This window comes from Micromys minutus, assembly GCF_963924665.1.
Source record: "Micromys minutus genome assembly, chromosome: X".
Taxonomy (NCBI): Eukaryota; Metazoa; Chordata; class Mammalia; order Rodentia; family Muridae; genus Micromys; species Micromys minutus.
Genome location: NC_137970.1, coordinates 73,869,012 through 73,880,578, shown reverse-complemented (window position 1 = coordinate 73,880,578; position 11,567 = coordinate 73,869,012). Strand labels below are relative to the sequence as shown.

The following is an 11,567-nucleotide window of genomic DNA, read 5'->3' as shown; positions in this document are numbered from 1 at the left end:
CTTTTCTTTTGCTTCTTAAAACACACAACTTTATTGATGACATAAAAATAAAGTCTCAAATGTATAAACATAAGTCCACACAAAGGACCAAAGATTACCTTACTTATGAAGAACCGGTTGGTTTTTGCTCATGAAGCATACTAAAAATATCTCAATCCAGACAAGATAAAAATTGACACATGTATTTTCAGTACAAGCTTGAACTCGTTTTGGTGTTCACAAAATTGTCCAGCTATGGGTTCTCCCAGGCAACATCAGTTTCAAAGTTCTAAAGCAATTCACAATGTACATCATGTCCGGGATGTAAAACCAAAATGTTACTCAAACTTTGGGGGAAACAGACAGCTAATCAAAGTTTATTTATTAATACCTCAACTTTTTCCTTCACCTCTGGGTCACTACAATCTGCTGCTAAGGCTCTAAGTTTCTTGGCACAGGCTTTAGGTCGTTGAAACAGGAAATAAAGGGAAGTTTTACTGAACCGGTCCTGGGGATATGTTTTCCCTCTTTTCTTAAAATGACGATTTATATTCTCAAAAAGTAAAAGGGCATTAAGGATATTTTCTTTTGTCTCTTTCTTGCTAAAAATGTTGATCAGTGCTGTTGGTGCATTGGCAATTAGCAAGTCTCTTGTCATGGATGGATTTTTAGAGAAATTCACAAGCATTCCTAAAACATGGTCTTTAGTTTCTCCACTTCCCAGAGCCAACAAACGGAGAAATTCTGAAATATAATTGGTAACCATATGCTGATATTCACTAGTAATAGTCAGGTGCCTTATCAATCTTAGCCCAGCCACTTGTACATTTGAATTCAAGGGATAGGTGACAGTATCTTCACATACCTGACTTAAATATGTCTTAACCTTTCTATGGTTTTCAGCAGCAACTGAGATGTTATTCAGTGCATTTAAAGCCTTCTGCCGGACATTGGGGTAGGGATTGCTCAATAAGCTTTGGATAACTGAAATTCCACCTATATTGCGATCAATTTCCTGGGGATAAGGATAATCAGCACTGTTATAGAGAGCATTGGTGGCTATTTCATGAACAGAAGGATCTTCAGTCATTTCAATCATGCAAATGAGTTTTTCAAGATCTTCAGGATCCAGGTTCACGGCCCGTTTACAGCGGCAGTTGCAGGAATGCACCTTGACTCCAGTACCGATTTGCCTTCTGAAGCCATCTGGAAAGCTGGTTTTGTGCAATAACTTGCTTTCTGAACAAACAATGGCTCCATCCCATACACCCATTCCTGCCCCAGGGACCATGGATGGATATATGCCCCTTGATTCCGTTGACTTTTTGGCTTTCGCCTGAGATGAAGACTCATTTTCACATCTGTTTTCATTACCAGTATAGAACCAAGACCTTATGTCAACGCCATTAGCAGCATCAAACTGACCTTTAGTGTTCTCAGCCTTATCCCCAGTCCCAGATTCAGAATTGTCATCTTTTTCATTTGTAGATCTGAGGTCATTACTGTCCTCACTCTCGGCCCCAAATAGGGTTCTTAGACTGATCTCTTCAATACCAGGGCTGGATTCTCTACTTAGTTCCTCCTCCTCCTCCTCTTCATCATTTGCATTTGTGGACAAAGTCCAAGATCCTAAGCCAGTCCCAGCCTCAGTCCCAAGCCCAGATCCTTTGGTGGTTGAGTCTTCATTCCAAAACCAAAACCCCATATTGCTCTCAGTCCCAGGCTCAGCCACAACTCCAGCCCCAGGCTCAGGCTCAGCCCCAAGCCTAGACCCTTTAGTAGCTTCATCTCCATCCCAGGACCAAAATTCCATGCTGTTCTTAGCCACAGCTTCTGTCCCGGTCTGAGCTCCTGCCTCAACTCCAGCCTCAGCCTCAGTCCCAAGCCTAGACCCTTTATTGGCTCCATCTCCATCCCAGAACCAAAATCCCATGCTGGTCTCAGCCACAGCTTCAGCCTCTGCCCCTGCTTCCACCCCTGTCCCTGTCCCTGTCCCTGTCCCTATCCCTGTCCCAACTGCAGCCTCAGCTTTAGCCTCCGTTCCAAGCTTAGACCCTTTAGTAGCTGCATCTCCATTCCAGAACCAAAATCCCATGCTATTCTCCATTTCGGCTTCAGCCCCTGCCCCTCCCCCAACTCTAGCCTCAGCCTCAGCTTCAAGCCCAGACCCTTTAGTGGTGCCACTCCAGGGCCAAAACCCCGTTCCAGCTTCAGCTGCAGTCCCTGCCTCAACTCTAGCCCCTGCCTCAGCTCCAGCTTCAGAATCAGTTGTAGCTGCTGTCCCAGCCTCCGGCTTCGTCCCCTCTTGCACCTCAGCCTCAACCTTGCTCTCAGCTTCAGCCTCAGCCCCAGCTTCAGGTCTAGTCTTAGATTCAGGCTCAGTCTCAGCCTCAGCCACAGCCACAGCCACAGTCTCAGCCTCACCCCCAGCATGGAAGCCTGTAAAAGCTGCCTCTTCAGATCTGGTCCAGGATTCAGTACTGGTCTTCTTTTCTTCCCCTAAGCCAGAACTAACAATGGTTTCTTCCTTAGTCCCTGACGTGGATTCAGTACTGGCCTCATCTTTCATCTCAGCGACAGGCAAAATAGTAGCCTCTTCTGTCCAGCACCAAGACCCTATAAAGGCCTCACTCCCAGGCCCAAACCAAAATCCTTCATTAGCCTCCACCTCAGCACTGACCAGGAATCTTCCACTGGCCTGATCCTCAGACCTAATCCAGGACGCTCCACTAGCCTGGTCTTGAGGATCTAGCCTAGATCCTCCACTGGCTTCATTACTAGCCCTAGATCCAAGCCAGGATTCTCCACTAGTCTGGTCCCCAGTACCAGCCCAGGAGCCTCCTCCACATGACTGATCTTCAAATCCAGATTTAGTACAGCCACTAGTCTGATCCACAGGGGCAATCCAAGATCCTCCACTGACCTGACTCCCCATGCCAGGCCAGGACCCACCACTGGACTGATCAGTGGGGCATGTTCTAGACCCTCCAATAACATGACCACCAGCACCACCCCAGGAAACTACTCCACTAGACTGATCCTCAGACACAGCTGGCCTGGACCCTCCAGTGGTCTGGTCCCCAGCACCAGCCCAGAATCCTCCTGCCTGATCCTCAAATCCAGGTTTGGAACAGCCACCAACTTGATCACCAGTCCAAGACACTGCACTGACCTGAGTCCCACTGCCAAGCCAGGCCCCACCACTAGACTGGTTCATGTGTACTGGCTTTGACCCTCCAACATCCTGACCACTGGCCCCAACCCAAGAGCCTCCTCCAATAGTCTGAGTCCCAGTGTAAGTGCAGTACCATCCACTGGTCTGATCTACAGTGCCAGGCCAAGGCTCTCCATTCGATTGGTCCCTGGGACCCAACCTAGATTCTACACCAGACTGGTCCCCAGTAGCAGTCCAGCATCCTCCTCCACTAGCCTGATCTACTCCAGTAGCAGCCAGTTCTCCAGAGACAGGCTGAGAGTCTCCATTGGCCTGGTCCAAAGGCCCAACCAAGAAACCTCCACTGAGTTGGTCTCCAGAATCTGCCCAGGATCTTCCAGTAGACTGATCCTCAGACACGGACTTGGAACCTCCACTAGGCTGGCCAATAGAGCCAGCCCAAGACCCTTCATTACTGGTCTGATTCTCAAAACCAGGTTTGGCTGCACCATCTGACTGATCACCAGTCCCAGTCCAAGATCTTTCCCCAGCCAGATTCCTAGTGCTAGCCCATGATCCACTACCAGACTGGTCTGCAGATCCTGATGTAGATGCTCCAACAGCCTGGTCCCCAGTTCCAGTCCAGGATGTACCACTAGCTGGATCTACAGTTCCAAGCCTGGATGCTGCATTGGCCTGGTCTACAGCCTCGGTCCAAGACCTTCCACTGGACTGATCCTCAGATCCCAACCTGGACTCTCCAGTAGTCTGAACACCAGCTACGGTCCAAGACCCCTTTTCACTGGCCTGATCTTCATACCTTGGCTTAACCTCACCACCAACCTGATCACTAGTCCCTGTCCAGGCCACTGCATTGGTCTGGTCTACAGCCCCAGTCCAGTATCCAATACTAACTATATTGCCAGCTCCAGCCCAAGACACTGCACCAGTCTGGTTCTCAGCCACAGTCCAGGTCCCTGTAGCCTGATCCACAACCCAGGACACTCCACTAGCCTGGACTGCAGGCCACGACCCATCAGTGACCTGACTCACAGCCCAGGGCCCAGCAATGGCCTGGTTTCCAGAGACAACCCAAGAACCTGCACTGATCTGGTTCTCAGCCCCAGTCCAGGAACCTCCACTGGCTTTGTCTGCAACCCAGGTCCCATCAGTAGTCTGAGCTCCTGCCCAGAGTGCTCCACTGACCTGGTCACCAGCACTGACCCAGGACCCAAGAGCCACCTCATTCTCAGTCCTAGCCCCAGTCCAAGACTTAATGCTACTTTCATCACAAGCCACAGCCCAGGAGCTAACAATGCCAGCCTTGTCATTAGCCCCACTCCAGGGTCCAATACTGGCTCCACTGTCATCATCAGTCCAGGACACACTATTCTCCCAGTCACCATCTATAGTCTGAAACCTGAATTTGATCCACCGTTCAGCAGCAATCCAGTCCTCAACACCAATCCCATTCCAGTAATAATCGTGAATGTTAGGCTGAGCACCTGCCACAGTCACCATCTCAGAAGTGGGCACAACTCCTCCCACGGGCTTTGCATAGATCCTATTGTCTACAGTGGCTTCTACCTGTGAACCAGACAGACCTTTATCCCTGGCCGCAAGCAAGGCTTCATTCTGAGAACTGACCACAGCCTGGGGCTGAGCAGAGCCCCTTGTACCTGTCCGTGCTCCTGATTTAGTACCAGCATTGGACCTAATCTTATTCCTGGCACCGAGCAAGGTTTCATTCTGAGAACTGACCACAGCCTGGGACTGAGCAGAGCCCCTTGCACCTACCCCAGCCTCTGCCTTAGGTGCAGCGTTGGAGCTACCCCTGACCTTATTTCTGGCACCAAGCAAGGCCTCAGCCTGGGAAGAAGCCAAAGCCAGTATTGTACTTGCCCCAGACTCTGCCTTAGGCACAGAATTGGAATTACCTCTGACCTTATTTCTGGCACCAAGCAAGGGCTCAGCCTGGGGCTGAATGGAGTCTGTTGTACCTGCCCCAGCTTCTGTTTTAGGCACAGCATTGGAATTACCCTTGACCTTATTCTTGGAACCAGGTAAGGTCTCACCCGAGGAATTTGCCACAGCCTTGGCATGGGCAGAGCCCATAGTACCTGACCCAGCAGCATCTGGTTTAGACACGGCACTAGAATTGCCCTTGACCTTAGTCTTGGTACCAGTCAAAGCAACACCCTGGGAAATGGCCACAGACTGGGGACAGGCACCCACCCCAGCCTCTGCCTTAGGCACAACATTGGGACTGCTCTTAACTTTATTCTTGGTACCAGGTAAGGCCTCACTGTGGGAATTGACTACAGTCTGGGACTGGGCAGAACCCGTTGTATCTGACCCAGCCCCTGCTTTGGGCACAGAATTCCGATTACCCTTGGCCTTATTCTTGGCTCCAGGTGTGGTCTCAGCCTGGGAAATGGTCACAACGTTATTCTGGGCAGGGCTTGTTGTAGCTGTCCCAGCCTCTGTCTTAGGCATAGGATTCGGATTGCCCTTGACCTTAGTCTTAGTACCAGGCAAGGCCTCATTCTGGCAATTGACCACAGGCTGTGGCTGACCACAAGCTTTCTGGTCTGTCTTTGCTCCTGCTTTAGAAACAGCATTAGAGTCACTTTTACTATCAACCTTGGAATCAGACAGGGCCTCAGCTTGAGTTTTGGTCCCAGCCTGAGGCTGTGCACAAGTTTTTGTGTCTGTCCCAGCCGCTGCCTTACACTTGGCTTTGGCTTTACCTCTAGCCTTACCTTTAGTATTAGGTAAGGCTTCACCCTGGCTCTGGGCCGTAGCCTGAGCTCCTTCCTTAGATGTGGTATTGGCATTGTCCTTAGCCTTGATTTTGCCATCTGGCAAATCATCACCCTGGACATTGGCCACAGGCTCAGTCTGGGTACAGGAAACCATGTCTACACTGGCCTCTGCCTTAGCCATAACATTGTTATCACTTTTGTTTTTTTCCCCAGCACTGAGTAAGCCATCAGCCTGCAAACTGGCTTTGGTGTTTGCCTTGGCCCCTGCTTTAGCCATGGCATTGCCATTACCTTTACCCTTAGTCTTGGCATCAGGCATGGCTTCAGTCTGATCACTTATTACAGCTTGAGGCTGGGTATCCGTTACGTCAGCATCAGTCATTGCCTTAACATTGGCATCTTCCCCACCATCCTTTGTGGCACCAGACGTTGCCTCAGCCTCTACCTTGGCCACAGTCTCAGGTTGTATTATACAAGTTCTTATATCTGTCTCTGCTTCATTTGCATTGTCCCAAGCATCATTCTTTGCTCCTGGCACAGCTTCAGCCAGAATGTTGGCAGCAGTATAAGGCTGACCAGAAGCCTTCGTATCTACCCCAGACCCCGCCTTAGACATGTTTTTGACATCCTCCTTTTTGTCAGCCTCAGCACCAGCTATATCATCATTTTGGATTATGGCCACAGCCTGAGACTGTGCATAAGACTTCATGTCCACTCCAGCCACTATGACAGACATATCATTAGGATTCTCCTTAGTATCAACTGTGGCATCGAGCCTAGCCTCAGATTGAGTCCTAGTCACACTCACAGTCTCTTGCAGTGATCTTATCATGGCTTCAGCCACAATTCCAGTCTCATTCATGCTTCCAATCTTGACTACTTCCTTGGTCACTGCCAAGACCTCACTCTGTGTCACTGTTACTCTGTTAATCTCTGTCTCTTTTTCATCCAATGTATGGGCTTCTGCTTTGGTCTGGGTCATTGCTTCTTTCTTGACCTCGACCCTGCCAGCCATTGGCCAAGCTTTGGCTTTGGTCTGAGTCACTGCCTCTTTCTTGCCTACTGTCTCAGCCTCAGCCTCAGTTTGTGTAACTGCCTCTTTCATGGTTACTTCCTTGGCTTGGGATGTGGATTGAGTCAAAGTCACTGCCTCTGTCATGACCACAGTTTCCACCAATGAACTGGTCTTAGATTGGGTCTCTATCTCCTCCTCCAGCATTGTCTTGGCCTGGCAGTTGCCACTGGGTCTAACTAGAACAGGGAACTTGGAGTCTACTTCAGCCACAGGCTCACCTCCTTCTCCAGTTTCTGGTTCAGTCTTGACTCTAGTCTCAGCCTCTCTTCCAGCCATGGCTTCACTTGTGGCCAAGGTCTGGTTCTGTTCCCCAACCATAGTCTCCGTCTCGATTCTGGACCCATTTCTGGCAAGTCCGCTCACACTCTGAGTTCTTCCCTTGGTTAATCTGTAAATGCAGTAGCAGGTACCAGCCCAGATCACCAGTCCTGCAGTCGCCCAGCCCACATCCTGAACACGGCCCATGTAATCACCCCTGCTGAAGGCACGGACAATGTATAGGAGGGCTCACTTGGGCTAGGAAAGAGGATGGTGTGTCTGGGCAATGGTGTTTAACCACTTAAAGGCTAGCAGAGCTGCCCCTGGAAGTAGACCTAGAAGTGGAAGAAGGAAATGAATTTAACCGTCTCTTCTAACTCTCCGGCATTATTCAAATAGATACAAACAGGAACCGGAAAGGGTAGGAAAATGATGAACTTGTTAGAAGAGGAAAATTGTCAAATTTTCACCCATATTTCATTTCTTCCTATGCTCCCAAATGCCCAGCTATTTTCATATGCCAAATGAATTGTGTCAGGGATGGTGTGAGGGCTAATAATGAATGGACGAGGGGCAGAACTCTCAGAACTAGATTTGTAAGGGATCTCCTATGGTTAGCATTATTACAGGTCCCCACTCATACAAACCTGGAATGAACGAAGTTCCCACTTCTTTCCTTCTTTTGCTTGGTGACGCACTCTAATGTATATAGTCATGACATTTAGACCTAGAGAAATGAAGACAAAGGGAGAGACAGAGAAGAGTTTGTTCTTGTCATATTATCAGCAATTTATTCTCTCAATTTGTCCAATTTCCTTAGGTGCCATAACACTCTTTTCCATATATCAGAATCAAGGTGCAGGTTTGGGGTGAATAGTCAGGAATAGTGAGAAAATGGCCATAAAGAAAATAAGAAGCCCCTCCTGACTGCCCCTTATGGAATGCGCACTGGTCTCCACTAACCCCCACTAGAGACATACCAGACATCTCCCTCCCTCTTACCAGTTATTCTGATCAGAGATAATTTCCTCTTTGCTTCCTTGCTTCCACGAATCTCTGAAGCAGACATGCAGGAGGATCTATAGGCACATAAATGCACAGCAGTTAATGGGAACTGTGCCCTTAGAAGAACAGACAAACACCCCAATTCTTGGTTCCAGTGTTTGCATTGCCAGAGTCCTGGTCCATTTTAACACTGTATCCCTATCTTAGGATCTCATCTCAAGCCTTCTTTGTCACAGCCTCGTCCACCCTCCCTCAAATATCCACACTGTTTCCTGCACCGAAACTGACAGGTTGTATGGCAGCATTGTGCGCGTCGCTCGTATACAGACAAGGCAGAAGTGCCATCCACTGGAGGCCTTTCAAGCTCAACCCACCCTCTTTTGTCATCCTCAGCCACTACCCACCTTCATACCAACCTCCACAGATCCAAAACAGTCTCCCTCTCTTCCCCTTGCTTCCAGGGGTAAAAAGCCCTACTTCAAACATGAGAAGCCCTGGGAACAGACAAAGAAAAGGGAGAGGGTGAGTGCTGAGTGTTTGTGACAGCCTAGCATCAAACATCTGTGTTCCTCGGCCCTGTCTTTCGAGATTAAGAGACCCAGTCATAACCTAGGGCTTTACCTATCCTGAAATGGATAAAACAGAGAGGAGGAGAGGAAAAGTCAAAAAGGGAGAAAAGGAGAAAATTTATTTTTAAACCACCTGTAGGATTCTAGGTCTTTCCTCAAAAGTCCACCATTTCCTTTATCAAGATGGCCAGGTAGAGATGACTGTCTGGAAACTGGAGGATGGCGGAAGAAATAGAGGCCCCAGAGCTCATGATTCTTCCATCAAGAGCCTGCCATCTGCTTCCCCTGAAAGCCATCTCTAGGAGTCTCAGCACAAGACACAAGGTATGGAGGATAGCTTTCACTTCTGCAAAATCATTATCCCTTCCCCCAAAGGCTCTATCACACAATAATATCATTTTATACACAACAATTTGTATTTTTCAATACCATCTAACATAAATCAAAATAATCTGGAATAAAGTTTTGTCTTTGTTGGTGTTCACCATAGAATTTAAGTAAAAAGTCCGAAGCCTGGTAAGGAAACAAAGCTTAGGTAAAGTTCCTAGGTTAGCCCCACCCCACATCCTAATTATATATAAATACAATATATAAACATATATGTGTGTGTGTATACACACACATATACACACAAATATAACAGTGCCTACGTGGCTGCATAGAATCCAAACAGAACTTCAACGGTTCGGTATTCGTACTCACACTAACCTCCATAGATCCTGTGCAGTTCTCTTGTCTCTGTCTCCGTTTTTCCCTCGCCTCACCACAAACAGAGCCACACCAAACTATTGTCCAAAAGGAGAGAGTAAAGGCATTGAGTGCCTCTGCCAGCACCAAGGCCATACATCCCAACACTGTCCTTTATGGAATCCAGTTGTCAAAGGTCCCTCCCCTCCTTCTGAGACACCACCCCTCCCGAGCCCGCCGTCCAGGCACTAAGGCCCACCATTTTCTCAGCAAATGCCACGGTGGCGCGCGTCCCTCCTCTGAAAGGAGCAGGAAGCCCGCGGACATGTGCGGACGCCCATTGATGGAGTTAATTAAAGAGGATGGACATTTCCCTCCGTATTTCCCTCTAGAGACTCTCCCTACCAGCGACCCTGTCAAAGCACGGGGTTCCCCAGCACAGATTCAGCTAGGGGCTGGGGGACGCGGGAGAATCGGAGGGGAAGGCTCCTTGAACTTGATCCAACATGGACATCCCCCTCCCCAATCCATCTCAATTACGCTGCGGGAGCAAGAGGTTGCAACCAGCGGGCCGCGGCACAGCCGCCCCAGGGCCCTTACCTGCTCTGCTCGACCCGGGCCCGATGCCAGCCCGCCGCGCGCTGGGCAGCGGGGAGTTGGTGGCCAGACCAGAGTGAAGACTGCACCCAAGGCTGCGTCGCTCTGCAGCTCCAGGTCACGTGAGGGCCCCGCGTCATCGCTCGCCCTCCTCCTCACAACCCCCCACTGGTCGGAAGGCAGTCAACAGGACCCCCTTCTGTAAGCACAGGCAACCCCCTCCTCGCGTCCATGCGCAAAGCCCCAGCGCGCCCCGCCCTGTCACTCATCTCTGGGCTCTCCAATCTGAGAGCCCACAAGTGTCATCACCATCTAGCGGTTGGAGTTTAAGGTCCCCGGTTACTAGGAAGGGTCTGGACCCCCACCCACTCCCAGGCCTGGGCTGTAGCCTTTTCTGCATCTTTGAAGAATCCTTTCTTTTTCTCCTAGGCTACAATACTAACGCTCCCCACTAGCTCTCTATACAACCTGCCTTCCCTTAGTAACAAACAATTCCACCATCAAATCGGCTAGAGAAAGAGGAAAACCAGACAACCAAAGCCTTCACTTTCTTTGTCTGTATTCCCTTTTCTGTTAACATCATTTTCGTTCTCAGTAAGAGAAAAATACAGCAAGGACATTTTCATTCGCCATGAAAATGTGCAGGTTGTAAAAATTTTAAAGACTCGTTCGTTTACCCAATTGTATGACACTTTAAAAGAACCGTTTTCTAGTCACTCTAAACTGCCTTTGGGCGCTGAAAACAGAGGTAATTGCTGACATTTTTAAATACATTTTTTTCCTAAACAAAGCCAGCCCGTTTGTTTTGTTTTGTTTTTTTTTTTTAATGCAATCGACTAATTAATCTTTGGAAAGACGTTCAGATTTGAAAACTTGATAGTTTTACAGGAATAATTGAAAGCCTTTGTACTTACCTACCAGGTGCCTGAGTGCTTCTTCACAGGAGACTCCGGATACCTTAATGAAGAAAAACTGAGATGAACCCAGTACTTTACAAACCAGTGACTTCAAAGGTTAGTATCCAACAATGTGCTTGTTTGTTTGTTTATTTGTTTGGATAAATCTCACCACACCCACAAAAGGAGCAACTGCTACCACAGAGAAAGAAAGGAGGCTTAACAGGTGGAAATTTCATCCTATCATGGCATTGGGTGATGTCTCCCCAGGTTCTGCCATTTCTGTTCCATCTGTCACCCTGTCTGTGGCAAGCACTGAGTTTTTTCAGCAGTCATGGGCTTGTTGGAACAGCATGGCCATCAGTGATCTTTCCCCCTTAGAAATGGAAGAGCAAGGTCCGGGATTCTAAATGGTCCCCAGAAGAAATGTCTTTTTACTCCCTGACTTCCTTGATAACTTTAGTGCACCACCCTCACAAAACCTAGAATTCGGGAACAAAACTATGTAGAAGAGTCCCCAGGCACCCACCTGTTTCCCCTGGGGAATCATACTCCAAATATAAACTGTCCAGGAAGCCTCCA

General features: G+C 48.7%; 1 protein-coding gene across 1 annotated transcript; it reads right to left on the bottom strand.

Moving 5' to 3' along the window:
- Window positions 1–349: 349 nt before the first annotated feature.
- On the bottom strand, window positions 350–7,438 carry ARMCX4 (armadillo repeat containing X-linked 4; the record flags this gene model as incomplete). The annotated part of the gene is made up of 1 exon (XM_080910566.1): window positions 350–7,438. One exon carries the CDS (start codon window positions 7,436–7,438, stop codon window positions 350–352), a length of 7,089 nt encoding a protein of 2,362 aa, XP_080766692.1.
- Window positions 7,439–11,567: the final 4,129 nt, after the last annotated feature.